Source organism: Aquarana catesbeiana, linkage group LG10, assembly GCF_042186555.1.
Source record: "Aquarana catesbeiana isolate 2022-GZ linkage group LG10, ASM4218655v1, whole genome shotgun sequence".
In the NCBI taxonomy this organism is placed as follows: Eukaryota; Metazoa; Chordata; class Amphibia; order Anura; family Ranidae; genus Aquarana; species Aquarana catesbeiana.
Window position 1 is genome coordinate 33,095,946 of NC_133333.1, and position 27,503 is coordinate 33,123,448.

At 43.3% G+C, this 27,503-nt stretch overlaps 1 protein-coding gene across 2 annotated transcripts; it reads left to right on the forward strand.

The window, feature by feature from the left end:
* Positions 1-4,834: 4,834 nt before the first annotated feature.
* Positions 4,835-27,138, forward strand: LOC141110557 (phospholipase A2 inhibitor and Ly6/PLAUR domain-containing protein-like). 2 transcript variants are annotated; one of them, XM_073601955.1, is made up of 5 exons: positions 4,847-5,042; positions 12,894-13,013; positions 17,579-17,734; positions 20,272-20,415; positions 26,810-27,138. In XM_073601955.1, the coding sequence occupies exons 1-5, from the start codon at positions 4,991-4,993 to the stop codon at positions 26,938-26,940; spliced, it is 603 nt and encodes a 200-aa protein (XP_073458056.1). In that variant the 5' UTR covers positions 4,847-4,990; the 3' UTR covers positions 26,941-27,138. The 2 variants fall into 2 exon arrangements, with proteins under 2 accessions (XP_073458057.1, XP_073458056.1); XM_073601956.1 differs by lacking the exon at positions 17,579-17,734 and having other exon boundaries at positions 4,835-5,042.
* The last annotated feature ends 365 nt before the right edge of the window (positions 27,139-27,503 follow it).

Below are 27,503 nucleotides of genomic sequence, written 5' to 3' on the forward strand. Positions count from 1 at the left end.
GGTAGTGAGTCATTTGCAGGGTTAAATCAGGTGGCAGGGAGGTAACATAGCACCACCTCACCACCTGTCAAATGCCCTCTGAAGAGTGACCTAACACGGATCGCTTATCAGAAGGCACTGCATGTGTGAACAAGCCCTTAATGTGAAACCAATGTGTTGCCCATGCAGGGCAAAGCAACAGATTTTACAACATCTTACAAACATATATTTGGAATCAAATCCTTATTATTTTGTGGAAATAACACGGTGTGGGCGGAGTTCTTCCGTCACAGGCCTAGAGATGTGAAGGCCCAGAAAAAAGGCTTTTTTGTTTTTTTCCCAAAAATTGAAAAAAGAAAAAAAAAATTTGTGGAATATTTTATTTTAACATGATGAATAAAATATTTTAAGCCAGGGTGTTCAAATATTTTCCAAATCATTTCTAAAAAAAATGTATAATATCAGATTATTCTAATTTCTGTGCACTGAGGACAAGCAAGTCCTAGGTAACAATCTGAACCCTCCAATGCAAGAACAGTATGCATTTCTTCCTTTAGGAGGCGCTGTGCTGCTATTGTAAGAAGAAAAAGGTTTCAGTTTTGCTTTTGCATGTTAGTGGGTGTGTTTGGTTTGTTCTGTCCTCTTTACTAGGCCTCAAAAGCATTGGAAGGAAATACAGAGCAACAAAAAGGACCTGAAAGTATATACTTAATTAAAAAAGGTAAGAGTTTACATTTATCTGATTCTGAATCCAGAAAACTGAATCATTTAGCTACATATGGAGGCATTTTCACATTACAAGTTCTTCTGAAAAGAAAAATGTGATTTGCAAATATTGTCAGATGAAATATGCATTTACAAATGCTACCAGGATGACAAAACACATTCTTATATGTAACAAGTATCCTGTAGATATTAAAAAATCTTTCATGGATCGAAGTGAAGGGGACAACAATGATGACAATGCACATAGTTTTTCTCAACGTTCTCGTAATAGAATGACTTTCAATCTTAAAAAGACAAAAAAGTGCTAATGTAGCATTTTTTTCAATTTTTCCGAAAATTTCTGTTTTTTTCCCCCAAAAAACAGGTTTTTTTCCGAGCTTTTAGAATTTCCGGAAATTTTACATCTCTAGTCACACCTCTCCAGCCTGTGTCTTAGAATAACAGGGAGGTGAAGCCTCCATCATACTACATGTAATATACCGCCTCCATTGTTTTAGCTGGTTAGTAAGCACGGAGGAGGAGGAGGGAGTGGGTTGTCATTCACCACTGTATAGTCACATGGGCTACTCAAGTGTGATAGGGAGGGAATGTACCGGATAGAAACTCACTGAAAACTGAGCATGTGCAGAGTTGCCACCACAGCTGCAAAATCCCTAGCTGAATAGGGGACCTGGACAGAAGGGGGAGATGGAAAGTAGCAGGATCAAGCAGGTTTTTTGCAGAATACAGAAAACGAATCTCATAGTGACTGAGTGAGTATGAACAGCATGTAATACACCGTTTATTGATCGTTTTTATGATGTGGGTTTAATGACACTTTAAGTCAAATGCTTCCCACATCCAGATGTACCAAATACAGTATTTTTCTGCTGCCGGTTTGATGAGAGCCTGTTACTTTAATAAACTAAGCAAAAGTTAATTTTGAGTTAACATTAGGCAGCCTATATAAGTGATTTTGAATGTAATATCAGTTTTCCCAAAAAATACTTGCAACCATTTGGCAGGATTTTCAGACTTCTTTTGTGCAGCACTGTGGGCTCTTGCCAATTATTCTATATTGCACCACCTCCCAGCTTCCAAGAGACGGCTGTGGAGTCAAACCAGTTCTGTGCATCATTTCTTTCTATCAGGCTTGTACAGTGGGGACGGAAAGTATTCAGACCCCCTTTAAATTTTTCACTCTTTGTTATATTGCAGCCATTTGCTAAAATCATTTAAGTTAATTTTTTTCCTCATTAATGTACACACAGCACCCCATATTGACAGAAAAACACAGAATTGTTGACATTTTTGCAGATTTATTAAAAAAGAAAAACTGAAATATCACATGGTCCTAAGTATTCAGACCCTTTGCTGTGACACTCATATATTTAACTCAGGTGCTGTCCATTTCTTCTGATCATCCTTGAGATGGTTCTACACCTTCATTTGAGTCCAGCTGTGTTTGATTATACTGATTGGACTTGATTAGGAAAGCCACACACCTGTCTATATAAGACCTTACAGCTCACAGTGCATGTCAGAGCAAATGAGAACCATGAGGTCAAAGGAACTGCCTGAAGAGCTCAGAGACAGAATTGTGGCAAGACACAGATCTGGCCAAGGTTACAAAAAAATTTCTGCTGCACTTAAGGTTCCTAAGAGCACAGTGGCCTCCATAATCCTTAAATGGAAGACTTTTGGGACGACCAGAACCCTTCCTAGAGCTGGCCGTCCGGCCAAACTGAGCTATCGGGGGAGAAGAGCCTTGGTGAGAGAGGTAAAGAAGAACCCAAAGATCACTGTGGCTGAGCTCCAGAAATGCAGTCAGGAGATGGGAGAAAGTTGTAGAAAGTCAACCATCCCTGCAGCTCTCCACCAGTCGGGGCTTTATGGAAGAGAAGCCTCTCCTCAGTGCAAGACACATGAAAGCCCACATGGAGTTTGCTAAAAAAACACCTGAAGGACTCCAAGATGGTGAGAAATAAGATTCTCTGGTCTGATGAGACCAAGATAGAACTTTTTGGCCTTAATTCTAAGCGGTATGTGTGGAGAAAACCAGGCACTGCTCATCACCTGTCCAATACAGTCTCAACAGTGAAGCATGGTGGTGGCAGCATCATGCTGTGGGGGTGTTTTTCAGCTGCAGGGACAGGACGACTGGTTGCAATCGAGGGAAAGATGAATGCGGCCAAGTACAGGGATATCCTGGACGAAAACCTTCTCCAGAGTTCTCAGGACCTCAGACTGGGCCGAAGGTTTACCTTCCAACAAGACAATGACCCTAAGCACACAGCTAAAATAATGAAGGAGTGGCTTCACAACAACTCCGTGACTGTTCTTGAATGGCCCAGCCAGAGCCCTGACTTAAACCCAATTGAGCATCTCTGGAGAGACCTAAAAATGTCTGTCCACCAACGTTTACCATCCAACCTGACAGAACTGTAGAGGATCTGCAAGGAGGAATGGCAGAGGATCCCCAAATCCAGGTGTGAAAAACTTGTTGCATCTTTCCCAAGAAGACTCATGGCTGTATTAGATCAAAAGGGGCTTCTACTAAATACTGAGTAAAGGGTCTGAATACTTAGGACCATGTGATATTTCAGTTTTTCTTTTTTAATAAATCTGCAAAAATGTCAGCGATTCTGTGTTTTTCTGTCAATATGGGGTGCTGTGTGTACATTAATGAGGAAAAAAAAGAACTTAAATTATTTTAGCAAATGGCTGCAATATAACAAAGAGTGAAAAATGTAAGGGGGTCTGAATACTTTCCGTCCCCACTATATATACACTATATTGTCAAAAGTATTGGGACGCCTGCCTTTACACACACATGAACTTTAATGGCATCCCAGTCTTAGTCCATAGAGTTCAATATTGAGTTGGCCCACCCTTTGCAGCTATAACAGCTTCAGCACTTCTGGGAAGACTATCCACAAGGTTTAGGAGTGTGTCTATGGTAATGTTTGACCATTCTTCCAGAAGCACATTTGTGAGGTCAGGCACTGATGTTGGATGAGAAGGCCTGGCTCGCAGTCTCCGCTCTAGTTCATCCCAAAGGTGTTCTACTATGTTGAGGTCAAGACTCTGGCCAGTCAAGTTCCTCCACCTCAAACACAAGGGTGGGTCAACTCAATATTGAACCCTATGGACTAATGCCCTGTACACACGGTCGGACTTTCCGACGGAAAATGTGCGATCGGAGCATGTTGTCGGAAATTCCGACCGTGTGTGGGCTCCATCAGACTTTTTCCATCGGAATTTCTGACACACAAAGTTGGAGAGCAGGCTCTAAAATTTTCCGACAACAAAATCCGTTTGCGTAAATTCCGATCGTGTGTAGACAATTCCGAAGTGCCACACATGCTTAGAATCAAGCAGAAGAGCAGCGTTGGCTATAGAACTTCATTTTTCTCAGCTCGTCGTACGTGTTGTACGTAACCACGTTCGGAATTACTGACCAACTTTGTGTGACCGTGTGTATGCAAGACAAGTTTGAGCCAACATCCGTCGGAAAAAATCTGATGGATTTTGTTGTCGGAATGTGCGATCGTGTGTACAGGGCATAAGTCTGGGATGACATTAAAGATTATGTGTGTGTAAAGGCAGGCGTCCCAATACTTTTGACAATATAGTGTACTTGAACTGAGCTCCAGAAAAGGAATTAAATTAAAGCACAAAGACATGGACCTTTTAACCTGCCTAAATTTTACAATTTTGCTCCCCAACTCTTGGCACCATTGCCAGACAGCAGCTTGGTGACCTCACTTTTTTTTCTGAGGGAGTTAAAGAATACAGCTTGGTCACCACCAATCTTCCACTACCCAGTGGCTGGACAGAGGAGTAGCGGAAAACTGACAAGGTCATAATTTTGCTCTCTTTCCCTATAAGTATATTTCAGCAAACCAGTCCTGATTGCCCCCTCTCCCTCATTCTGGGTACTACAGTGCATGGGATTAGATTAGGGTTGTACCAGAGGGTCGTCTCTTTATTATGCCTTGCATGGGAAAAGTACAGGTTCACTTTCATATCTGATTATCATATTATTTATTATCTTGTCACTGAAACAAATAGAGTGACTATTTTTAAAAGACAATTAACATAATGTTTGCTGTATCATTAGATGATTGTGAGAACCTGGTAATCATATAATAATTGCACTTTCATACCTACTCATTACTGCATTTCTGCATCTCAAGTGTTTGTGACTTCAAGGCACTTCCCTAAGTGAGAGTCATAAATAAGAGTTTTATTGAGTCTGAATAAACATTCGTGGACGGGTCAGTGTTCTCCGATCACATTGATCATGAAGACTCTGCCGATCCTGATATTGGTCCTCTGGATCTCTGTTGCTACAGGTAAGAATTCAGTTATAGCTTTATCATTTTATACTTGGTTTCCCATAGCTGGTTATTTAACCCCGGAAGATTTTACCCCCTTCCTGACCAGAGCACTTTTTGTGATTCGGCACTGCGTCGCTTTAACTGACAATTGCGTGGTTGTGCGACGTGGCTCCCAAACAAAATTGACATCCTTTTTTTCCCACAAATAGAGCTTTCTTTTGGTGGTATTTGATCACCTCTGCGGTTTTTATTTTTTGCGCTATAAACAAAAAAAGGCTGACAATTTTGAAAAAAAAGCAATATTTTTTTACTTTTTGCTTTAATAAATATCCCCCAAAAATATATAAAAAAAATATTTTTTTCCTCAGTTTAGGCCGATACGTATTCATTTACATATTTTTGGTAAAAAAAATCGCAATAGGCGTATATTGATTGGTTTACACAAAAGTTATAGCGTCTACAAAATAGGGGATAGTTTTATGGCATTTTTATTATTATTTATTTTTTATTAGTAATGGCGGTGATCTGCGATTTTTATCGGGACTGCAACATTATGGTGGACACATCGGACACTTTTGACACTATCTTTGGGACCATTGTCATTTATACAGCGATCAGTGCTATAAAAATGCATTGATTACTGTGTAAATGACACTGGCAGGGAAGGGGTTAAACACTAGGTTAAGTGTGTCCTAGGCAGTGATTCTAACTGTAGGGGGGATGGGCTACTCCTCACATGACAGAGATCACTGCTCCCGATGACAGGGAGCGGTGATCTCTGTCATGTCACTAGGCAGAACGGGGAAATGTCTTATTTACAAAGGCATCTCCCGTTCTTCTGCTCCGTGACACGATCGCGGGCACCCGGCAGATATCGAGTCCGTGGGACCCGCGGTCACGGAGAACAAGGCGGGCACGTGCCCACAATGCCGCTTCTTAAAGGGGATGTACCTGTACGCCCATTTGCCCAGCCGTGCCATTGTGCCGGCGTATATTGTTGTGCGCTGGTCGGCATGTGGTTAAAGGATGTGTCGTGCCCTGGACAGATGATTTACTTTGTAACTCTTAAGTGTATAGGAGCACACCAGTGCGACTTGTCATGCAACTTGAGAGTTTAAAGTCACATCAAGACAAGTCGCACCCCATTAGCGACAATGGAAGCATTCAAATCGGTGCGACTCAACCTTTGAAAAAGGTTCTTGCGCTATTTTTGTTCAAAGCCACACTGGTGTGAACCAGGGCTAAAGGAGAAAAATCTTTTTATTAGCTCTTCCACACAGCAGCATATTATTTTTGTTAAGCATTCCCAAGGCGAACCAACAGCAGAATGAACAGGATGTATACAAGATGATTCTAGAGCATATTGCTTAACCACTTAAGGACCAGTTTAGGCTGATATGTATTCTTCTACACAATTTTGGTAAAAAAAATCGCAATAAGCGTATATTGATTGGTTTGCGCAAAAGTTATAGTATCTACAAAATAGGGGATAAATTTATGGCATTTTTATTATTAATTTTTTTTTACTAGTAATGGCGGTGATCAGCAATTTTTAGTGGGACTACGGCATTGCGGCGCACAGATCTGACACTTTTGACACTTTTTTGGGACCAGTGACATTTATACAGTGATCAGAGCTAAAAATATCCACTGATTACTGTAATATGTCACTGTCAGGGATGGGGTTAACACTAGGGGGAGATCAAGGGGTTAAATAAGTTCCCTCGAGTGTGTTCTAACTGTGGGGGATGGGACTGCCTGGAGGAGGAGACCGATCGCTGTTCCTAATCATTAGGAACAACAGATCTGCCTCTCCTCCCCTGACAGAAAGGCGATCTGTCTGCTTACATTGACAGATCTCTATAAAAGATTATCAGAGCTGAATAAAGGTTCTAATCCTAGCGCTCAAGTTGGAAAACAATATGTTTGTGCACTCTTAGCTGCTGTTATAAACTTAAACAATAATGTAATTAATATATATACTTTCTTAGGAGAAGAAAATATTAAAACACCTTGATAGAAATATTCTTTCATAAATATGAAAAAAAAATTTGGTTTGCTTTTAACATTTGATTTTGAAATGATTGTAGTTACCCAAATGAAAACCATATACACTTTTAGAAATCAGAAAATGTTTTCATCCCACTCCTTCAAATTGTCAAAAATGAACATTGATTTTACTCCACTAAAGATTAGAAAAATCAAATGACCCCCCCCCCCCCCTCCCTTTTTCTTTTTTATTTTTTATTTTCTTGTTGTTTTTTTTTTTGGTTTTTGTTTCTGACCTGTTTTTATCCTCCATTTTTCGGTTACCTTAGAGCAGGGGTGTCAAACCCCTGATTCTATTGCTGGCCATATCAGCCTTATGGTTGCTCTCTTAAGGGCTGGGTGTATCTGTAAGACTAGATGTACAGAGCACCTGACTCCCCCTTACATCAGATGTCAAGACCCCCCACCATCAGAAGTCAAAAGTCCCCCACCATTCCTTACATCAGAGTGCACCCCCCTTATCTGGTGCTGCTGCCGGAAAGAAGCAGGGGGCAGACCTGGGTAGCAGAAATTGCAGGGTCTGGAGGAGGACCAGAGGAGGGCTGGAGTCAGCTGCCAGAGTTTGCTAAATGCTGAAACTAGGGGAGGAGATGAGGGGGTTCTGCAGCTGCATGGAGAGGTGCAGGATCTGTGGGGGGGAGTTCTGTCATGGGGGGGGCAGAGAGGACCCTCTCTGCGGATGCATGTTGAAACACAAGATCTGGTCTAGGAATTCTGTCCTCCTCTCTGCTGCCGACTGGTGAGACAAGGCGTGGGTGAAGACGAGGGGGGGTGCCGAAGTTGCAGGAGAGGTGCGATAGCCACATGAAATGGCCTGGCAGGCCGGATTCAGCTGTGTTCGGCACATGTGCTGTAGAGATTTAAGAGCTGGGTGATAGGAGATCAAAATTTGGTACCACGTCCCATTTAGACAGAAAAAAAGGAAAGGAAGGGGCAGGCGGGACTTTTAAGGTACCAGAAAATAGAATAAAAAAACAATTTAGAAAAATATAAATTTTATTTAAGCAATTCTCTAAAATTGCAATAAACATTTAACAAGAATCTCGTATCATTATGTTTGACATGTACAACCACGTCTTACTCTACATGTTTAGCTCAAAAGAGCTTCCTCATTAGTTTTTTGGAAGTGTCGCATGAAGTATTATATACTATAAGAGAAACAACAATTGTAAATGATTATGCTTAAAAATTGCCATGAACAAAATCGCATGCCATGTGCCGGTACCTACCCCCTCTCTTTTTTGTTATGGTGAGTGGTACCTTGATAGACCATCCTTCTTCCTGGCTCTCTTCAGCAATGGAGCCTCTTCTGGGTCTCCTCCTTGGCACAGCTTCCTCCAGACCAGGCAAGACAGCTTCAGTAGCACTTTAGAACATGTTAGGCCCCAAATTAGGCTATTGGACCTAACAGCAGAGCTCCATCCAGCAGCACCCCCCTACGTCTAAGCCCAGAAAAAGAGAGAGAGAGCATGATCTGACCCAAGTATTTATACCCCCCCCCCCCGGCATGCACCAGTAGCATAAACCACCTACTGGATTGGCTGAAGAAAATATAACTATTCATAATTTAGTTTTGTTTGTGAAATCTCATACTATGACCAGCAAAACCAGTGACATCTGCTAGCAACAGTGAGAAATCACAAGCCAACTTAAGCTTAGGGACAAACCAGGTGAAAAAATATACAATCAGTCTGAGCTAACTACAGCCCAACTAAAAACTAAATAAATTTTCAATAAAAAAATTGCATTGAACCAGAAAATCAACCAAACAGTCATAAAACAAAAATTTCCAATAAAATTCTCCTAGAGTATGGCCGGTTTTAGACTATATTTTCTCCATATAGCCTCCCCCTTTTACCTCTTGAGATTTTGGGATGTTCATAGCTGAGGGCAATTCTTGCGGTGATATGAGCCCAACAACTGACAGATTCAAAGTACCTTTGTTAAATGTGGAAAATGGAGCAAGAATAGAAAAAACCTTTTGGCCAACATTATTGAAAAATTCTTAAAACATATACCCAGCCAAACATATTGTTTTCGTTTTGTATAGAGTGGAGAAGGGTTGGAGCCTTAGCCTTGTTTTTCTACTGGTATCTGGGGTTCTGTTGGAGAGATTTCCTTTTAGTTTCTGTACCAGAGGCAATGTGTTTACCAAGCAATAAGTCAGAGAAATTTACAACAGGGACAGAAATAAAAAAGTTACAGTAGGAAGGGGTAGTGGCCTATGCATGGCAGAGTAAGCTTCCTTTGAGTTGAGCTTTGATCTTGAATCTGGGGAAACTGACCTAATACTCATCAACCAGCCGGGAGCCGGTTAATGACCAGCCAGGAGGGAAACAGTTAACTTGGTTTCCTGCACTTTCTGCTCAGTTCTGCCTCTCTCCTTGTGCTTATAATAAAAGGGGGGAGGGCTCTGCCCAGACTCACTTAGTCTGCTGCATGTGAAAGAAGACACATACATTCCACAGCATGTAATCTCCAGCTGCTTACAGAGAAGAGAGAAAGAGGAGCAGTTCAGGGAGTAAGCCGGCCTGCTGTTACATCCACCATGTGGGGGGATTGCTGGCAACGGCAGTCTGCCCTGAAGATACCAGCCCTGGATACTGCCAACATGAACTCTTGCCTGTGCAGGTACACTGAGGCAGCCTAATTTTTTAGGGATTAGGGACATTAGGAAAAGATTGTGCACTTTGTTCTTTTATGCTAAGAGTTTTTAGTAAAGCTTTTGAAGCTTTGTCCTTTGCCTGGTCTGAAGTTTCTAAAGGAGTGTATGTAAGTAACCAGAGTAAAGTAAGTGGTTACCAAGGGTAATGGAGGTTTAAAGCGGTTGTATACCACTGGACATTTTTTTTTCTTCGTCCTGCAAAGTCATAATGTGCTAGTATGCATCGCATACTAGCACAATATGTGAATCTTACCTGAAAACGAAGCTGTTCCAGCGCCGCGATATCAGCGCTGTAGCCACTTCCATTTTCACCTGTCTTGCTTCCAGGTTCGTGGGCTCCGGCTCTGTGATTGGCCAGAGCCGCGATGATGTCACTGGCTGCATGTAATGTAAATATATCCTAAACAGTGCAAGTTTAGGAGATTACTACCTTATTATAGGCTTACCTATAGGCAGTGGCGTCGCTAGGGGGTGGCTTTTGGGGTTATAGCCCCGAATCTGGGGCCCATAGCCCCAAGTCTCTGCAGGACTTTGGTTGATTGTGTGTAGGCAAGTCCGTTCATTCGGAAAGTCCGTCATAAAGTCCGTCGAAAAGTACGCCGGACAAAGTCTGCCATAAAGTCCTCTCATGTGTACGCGGCATAAGACCCCAAATTAGGCTATTGGACCTAACAGCAGAGCTCCATCCAGCAGCACCCCCCTAGGTCTAAGCCCAGAAAAATAGAGAAAGCGCATAATCTGACCCAGGTATTTATATCATGCACCAGTACCATAAACCACCTACTGGATTGGCTGAAGAAAATATAACTATTCATAAGTTTTGTTTGTGAAATCTCATACTATGACCATCAAAACCAGTGACATCTGCTAGCAACAGTGAGAAATCACAAGCGAACTTAAGCTTAGGGACAAACCAAGTGAAAAAATATACAATCAGTCTGAGCTAGCTACAGCCCAACCAAAAACTAAATTGACATAGTAGCCACTTTTTAGGACAAGGGGGAGACACTTAGAATGTAAGCTCCTTAAGGAAAGAGACTGATGTGAATGTGTATGTAAAGTGATGGTGCTATATAAATACCTGTAATTAAATTTCTGTGTGTTTTTTGTTGGAAATCAAGCCTCACTTCCTGTCTGGGGAAACTTCACTTTCAGCAGGATATGCTCACCTTTTCTCACCTTTAGCCCGGGTTCACACTATAACGGGCTGCGGATCGCACAGGAGCGCTGTGCGTCCCTATTCCCCGTTTCAGGGACGAATCAGGGCCGATTCTATGCCTGAATTTGGCCCTGAAACGGAGCCAAAGACGCACAGCGTTTTTGTGCAGTGCGCTCCGCAGCCGCCTCGGAGATATGTGAACCGGCTCCATAGGGAGCCAGTCACATTCTCCTGCTATGCGAATTAGATGTGCGGAAAGTCCATAACCCTGTGTAACCTCATGGGGGCAAGGAAGAAGCCTAAAGACCTGTGTAACCTCACGGGGGTAAGAAAGAAGTCTATAGACCTGTGTAACCTCATGGGGAAGAGAAGAAGTGAAGTCATAGACTTGTGTAACCTCATGGGAGCTAGGAAGAAGTCAATAAGACCTGTGTAACCTCATGGGGAAGAGAAGAAGTCTATAGACCTGTGTAACCTAATGGGGAAGGGAAGAAGTCCATAGACCTGTGTAACCTCATGGGGAAAGGGAAGAAGTCCATAGACCTGTGTAACCTCATGGGAACAAGGAAGAAGTCTATAGACCTGTGTAACCTCATGGGGAAGAGAAGAAGTGAAGTCTATAGACTCGTGTAACCTCATGGGAGCAAAGAAAAAGTCAATAAGACCTGTGTAACCTCATGGGGAAGAGAAGAAGTCTATGGACCTGTGTAACCTCATGGGGAAGGGAAGAAGTGAAGTCTATAGACTCGTGTAACCTCATGGGAACAAGGAAGAAGTCAATAAGACCTGTGTAACCTCATGGGGAAGAGAAGAAGTCTATAGACCTGTGTAACCTCATGGGGAAGGGAAGAAGTCCATAGACCTGTGTAACCTCATGGGAACAAGGAAGAAGTCTATAGACCTGTGTAACCTCATGGGGAAGAGAAGAAGTCAATAGACTTGTGTAACCTCATGGGAGCAAGGAAGAAGTCTATAGACCTGTGTAACCTCATGGGGAAGAGAAGAAGTCAATAGACTTGTGTAACCTAATGGAGGAAGGGAAGAAGTCCATAGACCTGTGTAACCTCATGGGGGTAAGGAAGAAGTCTATAGACCTGTGTAACCTCATGGGATAAGAGAAGAAGTCAATAGACTTGTGTAACCTCATGGGAGCAAGGAAGAAGTCTATAGACCTGTGTAACCTCATGGGGAAGAGAATAAGTCAAAAGACTTGTACAACCTCATAGGGGCAAGGAAGAAGTCTATAGACCTGTGTAACCTAATGGGGAAAAAAAGAAGTCCATAAACCTGTGTAACCTCATGGGGCAAGGAAGAAGTCTATAGACCCGTGTAACTTCATGGGAGCAAGGAAGAAGTCCATAGATCTGTGTAACCTCATGGGGAAAATGAAGAATTCCATAGACCTGTGTAACCTCATGGGAACAAGGAAGAAGTCTATAGACCTGTGAAACCTCATGGGGAAGGGAAGAAGTCCATAGACCTGTGTAACCTCATGGGGGAAGGAAAGAAGTCCATAGACCTGTGTAACCTCATGGGGGAAGGGAAGAAGTTCATAGACCTGTGTAACCTCATGGGAGCAAGGAAGAACTCTATAAACTGGTGGCCCTCCAGCTGTTGCAAAACTGTTGAAAAAAAGTCCCATGAGGCATTGCAAGGCTGACAGTTACAAGCATGACTCCCACAGGCAGAGGCATGATGGGACTTGTAGTTTCGCAACAGCTGGAGGGCCGCCAGTTTGAGACCACTGCTATAGACCTTATTGCATGCTGCCTGTTCATTCTATGTTTATCTCTCTTGATGTGTAGATTAGTACAAAATTAGTGTATAAAAGTTAATATGACCTTCCTTCTCTTCCAAAGTCCCTCCATAATTCCTATGTGTGCTTTATATTAATATTTATGGTCAGATAAAAGAAAAGAGTAACATTTGTAACGTATTTACAATTCTTTTATTTCTAGAAATTATTAAATATTCTTTCTTCCTTATTTGACAGAGGCACTTGTCTGCCAGAAATGTGAGAATTTCCAAGGAAACATCTGTACCAACTACATCAATGAGACTTGTCCCCAGGGCGTCACACGATGTTATGTTAATATTATGATGGAGAAAATGGGTAACCCAACCTAATAAATAGAATCTTTTTTTCTCTGTTACCATGACAAGGTTTCCAAGCACAACATTATACTCAGAAGAAGATGTACGTTCTGAAATATGGAGGATGAAATTATTGATCTCCTTCTGAAAATGCTGGTTGCCTTCCTGCTTCTGGTTGCAGTCCTTTCTGAGTCACTAACCTGAAACATATTAGCAAGTCAGAACTCCAGATCTTCATACTTAAGCCGCCCATTAATGGTTGGAATCTCAGCCAGTTCAACAGGAACCGGCTGAGATTCAAACCATGTATGGGCAGGCTGAATGCACCAAAGTCATTCAATCAATCAACTTGGGTACAACCAGTCTGCCGGTGGAGAACACAATGGCTTATCGGGTGGTTGCAGGAAAGAAATTTGCTCCGTCTATGGCCAGCCTTACTCAAGGCCAGTGACTCAGAAAGTATTAAAGCCACTGGATTAAGATGATGGCCAGGCAACTAGCATTTTTGTATTTTGTAATTTTGTATTTCCACTTTTGCAGTCAAATTTGGATAACACCTACTTTATATTTGTTACAGATTCTCATTTACGTGGCATAACCTAAAATGAAATGAATAAGGCTGCTTACATTTTACTTGCTTTTTTCTGAAACTCCAAACCTGAATTTTTCCTCCGCTATGCAGAGGGGGCTGAGGAGCTATGCCCCTTTCACACCTGCATGTTGTACTAACACGCATTTTTTACTTTTTTTGGTGCATTTTTCGTGCAGCAGAATGACAAACACACCAACAAAGGCTTCCACACCTTTTCAGGCAGTGAGCCTTGCGCATTTTCTTACCATGTGTTTTGGCACATTTCCTAGCCACATTTGGAGTGCCATTAATTAATGGCGCTCGCAAGCATGGCACACATTTTTCTGCACTTCCGCATGTGTTCCTGGATTGAGCAGATGTGAATGGAGCCTTAATGTTTACCATTAATTATCCTGTCTGTACTGTACTGGCATAATTCATTTTCAGTTGCATACTAGTTTGAGACTGCCTGTCCTAACAAAGGGTTTACAATCTGGAACACTGGCCTCCAAACTTCAGTCCATGGGCCCTATGAGGCATTTTACTTGCCCTTGGGACACTATACATTCCAGCAATACAATGCACTATTCCTCCTACTGACACCAATAATGTGTCACCATTCCGTCCACCGATATCAACAGTTAGGCATAATTTCTCCCACTGACACCAGTGATGGGGAACTCTGCATCTCTGCTCCAGGTGAGTAGCCTATAATGATCCCATCACAACGCCTCAAGTTAGGTGCCAGCCTAGCTCATGTGCTGCACAATGCAAGACAAGGAAGATCTGGACACTATGTATAATGCAAATAAAGCTGCCAACACTCCCCACTCTTCCTGATAATGTGACAATATAAATAGAATTAAATCAATTAGTGCAGCGCTAAATAAATACTACCAAAAAAAATAATAAAGATTGAATAAATGCATCTCATAAAGTGCACTGTGTCTAACAAAGTGCAATAATAAACTGCTTTTAGTGCAAAAATACAATAAAATGTCTAGCATAAAGTGCAATGCGCTTGATACTCCACACAGTGTCCTTATGCACTCCAATCCATAACGTGAAAGTCTATTATATATTATTTGAAGAATAATTTGTGAATACGTCATATCTTCACACTGCTCCACCTGTGTGCACACAGAAGCCTCATGCAGCCCTCCACCAGATGTACCCTTACCTTATAGGCTTATTTCAAGTGCTTACATATAGATCAATCCTCTGGGATATTCCTTCTGTTATTCCTCCTTCCTATGGTCTGCTCTTTAACACAGGTGTTGGATCAGCATATGGAGTACTCCTTCCTGATATTAGCCAGTGATCTCCATTCTCATATCACACACATATCACAACAGAAGCTTGCAATAGTGCTTTATTGTTTTTATATATTTATTCAAATAAAACAACCCAATATATATATACTCACATTTCTTATAATAAAACAGAGCCTTGGTATATGTAACCATATGCACTGAGACGATGGTATCACCTGAAAACCGGTTTGTCATACATCAGCCTTTCCGGTCCCTCCTAAGGGCTGACGTATGAGGAACAAAGAAGTGTCCAGGCATAGGTTTCCAGTGTAAAGGACAAAGAGAATATGGCTAACTGGTGCTGCAGAACCGGTTTTCAGGTCTTTTTTAACAAATTTTAACAGTTTGTATTAATTAAACAATTTTTATGTAACATTGTGTGCTCACCTCAGTGTCAGCCCTACATCCTTTAAATGCCTATCCTTTATGGGATCCTTTCCAAATATGCATACAAAACAATAGAATAGAGTAGAATGAAATAGAATATAACCGTCTTCCAAAATTTGAAATTTGAATAGAATAAAACAGAAAAGAATAGAATAGATCAGAAAAAAATAGAAAAGAATAGAATAGAATAAAATAGAGGGAATATAACTATCTTTCGAGCTAATTTCGAATTTTGTATGGAATACATTTGAATTTGAGTAGAATAGAATAGAAATTAATAGAATAGAAAAGAGAACACTAGAATAGAAAAAAAAACAATAGAATAGAATAAAAAAGAATATAACCATCTTCCGAAATTAAAATTCTTGAATAGAATAAATTCGGATGTGATTTGAATTTGCATAGAATAATTTGCATTTGAATGCCGATTCAAATTTCCCGAATTTGAAATACATTAGAAAATAAACAAATGAAACAAAACTAAACAAATTAAACAAATTCAACAAAATAAAATTATTTAAATAGATTATTGAAACGGAACAATTTGTTTTGTTCTGCACATGTCTAATAAAAACAGGCTTGCGTCCATTACATCTGGCTACCTCCGATCCGTCATGTTCAGATCTAGAAAAGGACTGATTTAGAGGTAAGTGGAGGTAAATGGACGCACGTTCGTTGACATCCACCTGTCCATACACTTGCATGGAGCTTCCAATCACGTCCACCTGAAAAACTGACAGGCGGACATGATTGGAATGCCCGTTTAAAAGGACGCGAAAAATGAAACTTTTAAAGCTGGCAGAAGCAGCATGGCCTTTGACAAAAAAGAAACGGTGGCATGATCCTCCTAATTATCAGAATGACTACTTCTTTAAACTGTGTAAGTGGATGATGGACCTAGGGTTAACTCAGCTTTGCTATCACTTTAAATAGTTGATTTGGGCCAGCTCGGCCCAGAGAACTAAATAAAGTGACTAGGATTAGAGACTTTTTAGGCATTTACACACAAATTATATACCATCGTGTCTCCCTGATGAAGATTTTCTGAAGAATTGAAACACGTTGGGTTTTTATCTACTTACCTGTGGTTGTTTTCAGTAGATGAGATAGTCTCTGTATATATACCTTTGTGGTTCATCATTTGTTTATTTTTATATGATGTTTTTAATGACATTTGTACATTTATAGTAATTTGTGTGTAAGTAGCTAAAAGGTCCCTAATCCTAGCCAGTTGGGTACTATTCTACATATAGGAAGTAGCACCCAGTTAGATCAGACTTATAGAATAACTATTTAAAATGACAACAAAGCTGGAGTTAGGCTTTACGGATACAGATTAACATGAGAAAGAAAATGGACAGGAAACTTACAAACTTTGAGCTTTCTAAAGGCCCGTACACACGATCGGACTTTTTGACAACAAACATGCAAATTAGCTGTTTTGGAGCAACATCCAACCGTGTGTACGCTCCATCGGACAAACTTTTTCAGTTTTCATCGGACTTTTGTTGGCTGTGCGAACGGACAAACTTTCCGGCAACAAAAGTCCGATGGAGCAAAGTCCGATCGTGTGTACACAAAGCCGTCGGACTTTTGTACAAACTATAGTACCTGCCCACGAGAATGTTCTCGGCGACAGGGTACTGTACATCTGGCGCTGGCTGCAATAGGAAAAACACATTTTCCTATTGCGGCGAGCGTAAGAGGGAATTCCCCTCTGGGGGCATACCAGGCCCTTAGGTTTGGTACGGATTTTAAGGGGAACCCTTAAACGATGTGGGGGTCACCCCCAAAATCCATACCAGACCCTTATCCGAGCACGCAGACCGGCCGGTCAGGAAAGGGGGTGGGAACGAGCAAGCGCCCCCCCCCCCCTTCTGAACCATACCAGGCCGCATGCCCTCATTTAAAATTTATTTAAAATTTGGCGTGGAGTTCCCCCTCAAGATTCATACCAAACACAGTGCCTAGCATTGGCGGGGATCCAAGTCGGATCCCCGCACCAGTGTGAACCTGGCTTGCAAGGTGTCAATCTTGCCGATAAAAGCGGCGAGATTGACACAATATCAGACAACAATACAGAAGTTGACCAAAGGGTGGTGGTAAAGAGCTGAAAAACAACGTGATTTGGTGAAAGTTGGCTGAAAAAGTTCTGCCGTGTGTATGCAATACAAACTTATGGCCAACGCGCTTTGTACAAAATCCACAGGAAAGTTTGTACAAAGTTCTATCATGTGTAGGAGGCTTTATAAACTTTTAAGACTTTTTACATTGTTTATTTTTTTCTTTTTTCTTTTTTTTTTTCTTACCTAGGTGAAAAAATCTATTACCAGAGTACGAGAGGATGTACTAAGTACATAGGTTCATGCATTAACAACTTCACCATGGTCGTGGGGACTGGTGTCAAGATGATGGTTAGCACATCTTACTGCTGTACGGGAGACCTTTGCAATAAAAGGCCCATAGATTGTAAGTCAGAAAATCACAGATAAAATGTAAACACATACAATAGAAGGGTGTAGCCAAGGAAAAATATGGATCAGATGGCCAAAACCAAGGGCCATGTTAAAGAGCACATAAACTAAAAATGTGCTTTAAATATCGAATGAGAGGAAGAAAAGGAAAACAACATTAAGAAAGCCCCTAGGAGGTCAATTTATGGTGTAGTAATTGGAACTGAAGGTCTATAAACAGAAAATAGACATGACATATACTGTAGACGTGGGGTGCTCACGCATGGGAGGAGTTAGACAGCCTTAGCTCAGATTCAAAGGGCCACCCTTCATCAGGCCCTGGCACCACTTGTAAGAGGAACTTTGCAAGTAGCTGGATGTTGACACCAAAGGCACAAGTCCCTGCCTCACTCCTGCCTTGCTAGAACAGTGACCCTTCTGCTGAGGCTGAACCCTCCACCATAGTGCCCTACTCCAGCTGTTGACCCGTATATACACAAATAAGGAATGTCCACACATGAAGTTTGCCAATGTGCACTTTACTGGTGGTACTTGGAAAATGACATAAAACAGTCAGCGCCACATTGACGTACATTCTGTACATTCTGGAGTCACTTGACTGTACATTGTCAATCACATTTGGACGGTCTGCAGCAGTCACAAATGAAATCATGTAGCACTTTAAGCAGCCCTTTAACAGTCTCTCTCGCCACCCGGGGTCACTAGTACTCACTGGAATAGGAATTCTGTAGTCACTTCCTTCACTAGTAGACCACTCCTGGGAGCCCCCCCCCCCAAGGGAAAAGCCTCACTCAGTGAACTCTTGACCTAGCATAAAAATGCCTTTTGCAGCCTGTCTTAGCCCCCACCTCCATAAGGCTGGCTCTCCTGGGTGGAGGTCTACTTCTCCCCAGCCTCCAGTCCTGTCCAGGGCCTCCACTTACTGGTTACATCTGTGCTGGTGTGGGCTGTTTGGCTCCCATGCCCCAACTGCACTAGGGCTCCTCCCAACCTAGCTTATAACTGACTCATCTACAACACACAACAGGATATCAATTATTTAAAAGAAGAAATTGTCATTTTTTTGTATTGTTTTATTTGTGAATATTGTAGTATATTTACTGCCTGAAATTAGTGCCAGTACAAGGACTTCCATTGCCCATGATGAAGATTCCAGACTACGCCACCCCCTACCCCTGATGAGGGTACCCCCCCATCCTATTTGTTAGATTGGATCTATGATACTAGCATTGGAGCACCGCTTCTGCCTGTCTGACAATTGGAAGGTGCAACAAAAGGAAAAAAATTCTACTAAAAATACCAATACCCCGTGTGGCCCGCACCCCCCTAAGTAGTGGTCACTGGTGCAGACAATGGATCTCACCTGTTTGGGCTCCTACTGTCAGACAGGGCAGCCCCCAGTTCAGCTGAATATACTCTATGGGCTGCTGCCTTGTGGCACCCCCTCTCCCACAACACATAAAGACTGTGCTCCCAGGGCAGCTGCCCCTCCTGCCCCCCTCAGTCCTGGCCTTGATTAGAAATACACTATATTGCTAAAAGTATTGGGACGCCTGCCTTTACACGCACATGAACTTTAATGGCATCCTAGTCTTAGTCAGTAGGGTTCAATACTTAGTTGGCCCACCCTTTGCAGCTATAACAGCTTCAACTCTTCTGGGAAGGCTGTCCACAAGGTTTAGGAGTGTGTCTATACGAATCTTTGACCATTCTTCCAGAAGTACATTTGTGAGGTCAGACACTGATGTTGAACGATAAGGTCTGCCTTGCAGTCTCCACTCTAAATCATACCAAAAGTGTTCTATGGGGTTGAGGCCAGGACTCTGTGCAGGCCAATCAAGTTCCTCCACCCCAAACTCGCTCATCCATGTCTCTATGGACCTTGCTTTGTGCACTGGTGCGCAGTCATGTTGGAACAGGAAGGGGCCATCCCCTAACTGTTCCCACAAAGTTGGGAGCATGAAATTGTCCAAAATGTCTTGGTATGCTGAGACCTTAAGAGTTCCCTTCACTGGAATTAAGGAGCCACGCCCAACCCCTGAAAAACAACCCCACACTATAATCCCCCCTCCACCAAATGATTTGGACCAGTGCACAAAGCAAGGTCCATAAAGACATGTAAGAGCGAGTATGGAGTGGAGGAACTTGACTGGCCTGCACAGAACCTGACCTCAACCCGATAGAACACCTTTGGGATGAATTAGAGTGGAGAGTGCGAGCCAGGCCTTCTCATCCACATTAGTGCCTGACCTGAGGAACTTGACTGGCCTACACAATGCACTTCTGGAAGAATGGTCAAACATTCCCATAGACACACTCCTAAACCTTGTGGACAGCCTTCCCAAAAGAGTTGAAGCTGTTATAGCTGCAAAGGGTGGGCCAGCTCATGTGCGTGTAAAGGTAGGTGGCCCAATACTTTTGGTAATACAGTTTATATATATTTCTTCTTAATACCATTCATGTGAATATCTGCTAGATATTAAAAAAAATTGTACATTAACTAGTAACACAGATGTTCTGTCCTCATTTCAGTGCCCCCTTTAGACACAAAGGTGAATGGGTTGAAGTGCCCAGCATGTATTAAGAAGGGAAGTGCTTGCACATCAACGGAGACCGCCATTTGCCTAGGATCCCAAGATCGTTGCTTTGAATTTTCCGGAGGTGTCTTTAATGGAAGTAAGGCTTTTCAGTTATTCATTGGCTGGTATTTACATTTTTGTCCAACCACATACAGTATGTATCCAATGCTACACTGTTACATGTCTTAACTAAATGAATAGGTTTCTCAGGGTGAAGAAAGTATATGAATAACTTTGGAGAACTTTGCAAGCACATATTGGAACACTACACACAAAGGAAAAGGGAGACGGTCATAAATTAAAAAAAAGAAGAAAAATAAGAAAGGTCATAAATTAAAGTTAATATTTTCTGTTGTGTTTCACAACTTTCTTCATTATACTCCATGCTGAATAATATCCAGCGTAGGGGACCAGTTAGCCTAACATCAATAGAATGCAAGCTCTTGGAGGAATGATAAGGGAGTATATACAAGATTTTAGTCAGGGCCGATCCTAGGGTCACCGGCGCCTGGGTGCAGAAATATTTTTGGCGCCCCCACATGGGCGTGGTCATCTTACCAACTCCTCCCCTTTACAAATGTTTCTATGGCAACGACTCAAACACAGAGATGCTCCCCTAAGAAGTCTTTGTTACCCTGGGATCCTCCTGTGATCTTTTAATAAAGAAAATACAGGAAGAGAGTACACTAATGAGACCTGGAGGGGGGTCTCTCTGATGCACACAGAGAGGGCTTCTGTTAGAGAGTCTGTTAGAAAGAGCCCCCAGACATAGTACAGGAGATGGTCAGAGACTGCAGACATAGTACAGGAGATGATCAGAGACTGCAGATATAATACAGGAGATGGTCAGAGACTCCAGACATAGTACAGGAGATGATCAGAGACTGCAGATATAATACAGGAGATGGTCAGAGACTGCAGACAGGATACAAGAGATGATCAGAGACTGCAGACATGGTACAGGAGATGGTCAGAGACTGCAGACATAATACAGGAGATGATCAGAGACTGGGGACATAGTACAGGAGATGATCAGAGACTGCAGACATAGTACAGGAGATGATCAGAGACTGCAGACATAGTACAGGAGATGATCAGAGACTGCAGACATACTACAGGAGATGATCAGAGACTGCAGACATAGTACAGGAGATGGTCAGAGACTGCAGACAGGATATAAGAGATGATCAGAGACTGCAGACATAGTACAGGAGATGATCAGAGACTGCAGACATAGTACAGAAGATGATCAGAGACTGCAGACAGGATATAAGAGATGGTCAGAGACTGCAGACATAGTACAGGAGATGATCAGAGACTGCAGACATAGTACAGGAGATGATCAGAGACTGCAGACATACTACAGGAGATGATCAGAGACTGCAGACATAGTACAGGAGATGGTCAGAGACTGCAGACAGGATATAAGAGATGATCAGAGACTGCAGACATAGTACAGGAGATGATCAGAGACTGCAGACATAGTACAGAAGATGATCAGAGACTGCAGACAGGATATAAGAGATGGTCAGAGACTGCAGACATAGTACAGGAGATGATCAGAGACTGCAGACATAGTACAGGAGATGATCAGAGACTGCAGACATAGTACAGGAGATGATCAGAGACTGCAGACAGGATATAAGAGATGAGCAAAGACTTCAGACATAGTACAGGAGATGATCAGAGACTGCAGACATAATACAGGAGATGATCAGAGACTGCAGACATAGTACAGGAGATGATCAGAGACTGCAGACATAGTACAGGAGATGATCAGAGACTGCAGACATAGTACAGGAGATGATCAGAGACTGCAGACATAATACAGGAGATGATCAGAGACTGCAGACATAGTACAGGAGATGATCGGAGACTGCAGACATACTACAGGAGATGATCAAAGACTGCAGACATACTACAGGAGATGATCAGAGACTGCAGACATACTACAGGAGATGATCAGAGACTGCAGACAGGATATAAGAGATGATCAGAGACTGCAGATATAGTACAGGAGATGGTCAGAGACTGCATACATAATACAGGAGATGATCAGAGACTGCAGACATAGTACAGGAGATGATCAGAGACTGCAGACATAGTACATGAGATGATCAGAGACTGCAGACATAGTATAGGAGATGATCAGAGACTGCAGACATAGTACAGGAGATGATCAGAGACTGCAGACATAGTACATGAGATGATCAGAGACTGCAGACATAGTACAGGAGATGATCAGAGACTGCAGACATAATACAGGAGATGATTAGAGACTGCAGACATAGTACAGGAGATGATCAGAGACTGCAGACATAATACAGGAGATGATCAGAGACTGCAGACATAATACAGGAGATGATCAGAGACTGCAGACATAGTACAGGAGATGATCAGAGACTGCAGACATAGTACAGGAGATGATCAGAGACTGCAGACATATTACAGGAGATGGTCAGAGACTGCAGACATAGTACAGTAGATGATCAAAGACTGCAGACATAGTACAGGAGATGATCAGAGACTGCAGACATAGTACAGGAGATGGTCAGAGACTGCAGACAGAATATAAGAGATGATCAGAGACTGCAGACATAGTACAGGAGATGATCAGAGACTGCAGACATAGTACAGGAGATGATCAGAGACTGTAGACATAGTACAGGAGATGGTCAGAGACTGCAGACAGGATATAAGAGATGATCAGAGACTGCAGACATAGTACAGGAGATGATCAGAGACTGTAGACATAGTACAGGAGATGGTCAGAGACTGCAGACATAGTACAGGAGATGATCAGAGACTGCAGACATACTACAGGAGATGATCAGAGACTGCAGACATACTACAGGAGATGATCAGAGACTGCAGACAGGATATAAGAGATGATCAGAGACTGCAGACACAGTACAGGAGATGATCAGAGACTGCAGACATAGTACAGGAGATGATCAGAGACTGCAAACATAATACAGGAGATGATCAGAGACTGCAGACATAATACAGGTGATGGTCAGAGACTGCAGACATAATACAGGAGATGATCAGAGACTGCAGACATATTACAGGAGATGGTCAGAGACTGCAGACATAGTACAGGAGATGATCAGAGACTGCAGACATAGTACAGGAGATGATCAGAGACTGCAGACATAGTACAGGAGATGATCAGAGACTGCAGACATAATACAGGTGATGGTCAGAGACTGCAGACATAGTACAGGAGATGGTCAGAGACTGCATTTCCTATGGACGTTAGTAAATAATGGCCAATGGACCCTCTCACCTGACCCAGCGATACAGCAACGGTTCCTCTGATCAGGAGTCAGCTCACTCTGAATTGCCCATGGTGACTCCGCTGGATAGCACCCAGATCTGTATTCTGACAATGACTCCATTCCTTTCTCCACCAGGGATGGTGCTAGGCTGTGTGGCTTTCCCTCTGGTGGCGCAGGGCAGCGGTGTTCTCTCTCTGATGGGGTTCCCTCAGCAATGTCCTCTCCCTCTGGAGTCCTGGGTGTACTTCCCTGAAAGCTTTCCCGGACTCCTGGCTCTCTCTCTCCCATTCAGCTGAGCATGCTGTGTGAGCTCCAGTTTCCGTGTTACAGTGGGGCTGCCAGTCCTCAGGACTACATGTCCCACAATCCTCTTCTCTGCTCCTTTTTCTATTCTGTTTCTTCCCTGGGCATATGAAGGCGGGGGAAGATACATAGTGGGCAGCTGTGCTGGCAAGCACTGCTCACTAGTACAGCAGCGTGCGCGAGAGGGAGAGGGAGGGGGGAGAGGGAGGGGGGAGAGGGGGGAAAGAAGAGCCCGCAGCTGCATTGGCATCACTAGGGTTGGGGTCACTCCCCCTTCCACCAACTATAGTCGCCCCTCAGTACAGACCCCCCTCCACTAAGTATAGACCCCCTCCATCAGTGAAGAACCCGCACTAAGTATAAACCCCTCCCTCAGTACAGACCTTCCTCAGTACAGACCCCCCCCCAGGAAACCCCCCCTCCATTAGTACAGACCCCCCCAGGACAGACCCCCCTGCATTAGTACAGGCCCCCCCAGGACAGACCCCCCTCCATTAGTACAGACCCCCCGGGACAGACCCCCACCTCCATTAGTACAGACCCCCCTCCATTAGTACAGACCCCCCAGGACAGACCCCTCCTTCATTAGTACAGACCCCCCTCTATTAGTACAGACCCCCCATTAGTACAGACCCCCCCTCAATTAGTACAGACCCCCCAGGACAGACCCCCCTCCATTAGTACAGACCCCCCATTAGTACAGACCCCCCAAGACAGACCCCCCTCAATTAGTATAGACCCCCCAGGACAGACCCCCCTCCATTGGTACAGACCCCCCAGGACAGACCCCGCCTCCATTACTACAGACCCCCCAGGACAGACCCCCCTCCATTAGTATAGACCCCCCCAGGACAGACCCCCCTCCATTAGTACAGACCCCCCAGGACAGACCCCCCTCCATTAGTATAGACCCCCCCCAGGACAGACACCCCTCCATTAGTACAGACCCCCCCTCCATTAGTACAGACCCCCCAGGACAGACCCCCCTCCATTACTACAGACCCCCCAGGACAGACCCCCTCTCCATTACTACAGACCCCCCAGGACAGACCCCCTCTCCATTACTACAGACCCCCCAGGACAGACCCTCCCTCCATTACTACAGACCCCCCAGGACAGACCCTCCCTCCATTACTACAGACCCCCCAGGACAGACCCCCCCTCCATTACTACAGACCCCCCAGGACAGACCCTCCCTCCATTACTACAGACCCCCCAGGACAGACCCTCCCTCCATTAGTACAGACCCCCCTCTATTAGTAATGACCCCCCAGGGCAGACCCCCCTTCTCCATTAGTACAGACCCCCCCCCCCTCCATTAGGGTACAGTACATAAAAACACCTGGGCGGCAGCTGGAGAGGAGAGGACAGTGTGCAGCCGCGCCGCCCGGGTGGAGAAGAGAAGTGTACACAGCAGGCAGCAGGAGTGAGAGACACAGAGAGGAGGAGAATGTGTCAGCACGGACCGCTCCTCCCCCCCTCCCCCCGCGCGCGACATCACTCACGGCTGGTCTCTCTCCACACAGAGACCAGCCGCTCTGCCTCCCTTCTCATCTCCGGCTTGAGCAGTTAATACAGCGGCGCCTTTCTTCTTAGAACACCGGCAGAGAGGCGCCGCTGGACACAAACAAGAGGAGGAGGAGGAGGGAGGGGAGCACTCTGGCGCTTCAGCGCCCCCACCTCTCTGGCGCTCGGGTGCACTGCACCCCGTGCACCCCGTCTAGGACCGGCCCTGATTTTAGTAATGAAAACGGTATGCATTACTGTAATCAGTGTGGATTCATGAAGAATCGTTCTTGCCAAACAAATCTATTAAGGAGGTGAGTTGCCATCTAGATAAAGGAAGGCCCGTAGACGTGGTGTATCTGGATTTTGCAAAAGCATTTGACACAGTTCCCCATAAATGTTTACTGTACAAAATAAGGTCCATTGGCATAGACCATAGGGTGAGTACATGGATTGAAAACTGGCTACAAGGGCGTGTTCAGAGGGTGGTGATAAATGTGGAGTACTCTGAATGGTCAGGGGTGGGTAGTGGGGTCCCCCAGGGTTCTGTGCTGGGACCAATCCTATTTAATTTGTTCATAAACGACCTGGAGGATGGGATAAACAGTTCAATCTCTGTATTTGTAGACGATACTAAGCTAAGCAGGGCAATAACTTCTCCGCAGGATGTGGAAACCTTGCAAAAAGATCTGAACAAATTAATGGGGTGGGCAACTACATGGCAAATGAGGTTTAATGTAGAACAATGTAAAATAATGCATTTGAGTGGCAAAAATATGAATGCAATCTATACACTGGGGGGAGAACCTCTGGGGGAATCTAGGATGGAAAAGGACCTGGGGGTCCTAGTAGATGATAGGCTCAGCAATGGCATGCAATGCCAAGCTGCTGATAACAAAGCAAACAGAATATTGGTATACATTAAAAATGGGATTAACTCCAGAGATATATCGATAATTCTCCCACTCTACAAGACTCTGGTCCGGCCAAACCTGGAGTATGCTGTCCACTTCTGGGCACCAGTCCTCAGGAAGTATGTACTGGAAATGAAGCGAGTACAAAGAAGGGCAACAAAACTAATAAACGGTCTGGAGGATATTAGTTATGAGGAAAGGTTGCGAGCACTGAACTTATTCTCTCTGGAGAAGAGACGCTTGAGAGGGGATATGATTTCAATATACAAATACCGTACTGGTGACCCCACAATAGGGATAAAACTTTTTCACGCAAGGGAGTTTAACAAGACACATGGCCACTCATTAAAAATAAAATTGGTGGCTTTTGGATAAACTAAACCATGTGATCATTTTTCTGCATTTTGATTACATGGCTAATATATACTAATAATAATCATAGCAATATTAATAATAACAGTACTAATAGCTATAATCTTGTTTACAGCTGCATATGAAGATTGGGCCTTCAAAGGATGTACCACTGGAAATGTCTGCGAATCTTGTACACGACAATATAAAAAACCTCTGCCTCTTCGTAGAGACTACAAACTGTTTTGTCCCAATAACCCTTTATAGTAAATGTTTAGAAATGTAATAAATGCAAATTTAGAATAGGATAACATTGCCTTACCTCTCCTTATAATAACATTCCTTGCATTGTAGAATTATAGGAAAAAGGCAATATTGCTCTAACAACAGAAAACTATGGGATCTCATTGTATACCTTTCAATAAATATGTTTGATTGTTAAATAAAATTACAATTACAATAAAATGTTTGTTTGTGTAGAAGAGTCAGGGGAGAAAATTTCTAACAAACGTCTGAGAGAAGTTTTGGATAGAATTCTTCCGAGCTGCTACCCAGATAGACTTCTTCCAAGCTGCTACCCAGATAGACTTCTTCCAAGTTTCTACCCATATAGAATTCTTCCGAGCTGCTACCCAGATAGACTTCTTCCAAGCTGCTACCCAGATAGACTTCTTCCAAGTTTCTACCCAGATAGAATTCTTCCGAGCTGCTACCCAGATAGACTTTTTCCAAGTTTCTACCCATATAGAATTTTTCCGAGCTGCTACCCGGATAGAATTCTTCCGAGCTGCTACCCAGATAGACTTCTTCCAAGTTTCTACCCAGATAGA

What these genes read in the sequence shown, in the direction of transcription:
- LOC141110557 (XM_073601955.1), top strand. Translation starts at nt 4,991, where the DNA reads ATGAAGACTCTGCCGATCCTGATATTGGTCCTCTGGATCTCTGTTGCT. An exon ending in CTGGATCTCTGTTGCTACAG is followed by an intron (nt 5,043 to 12,893) that starts GTAAGAATTCAG and finishes CTTATTTGACAG; the next exon opens with AGGCACTTGTCTGCCAGAAA. An exon ending in CAATAAAAGGCCCATAGATT is followed by an intron (nt 17,735 to 20,271) that starts GTAAGTCAGAAA and finishes TCCTCATTTCAG; the next exon opens with TGCCCCCTTTAGACACAAAG.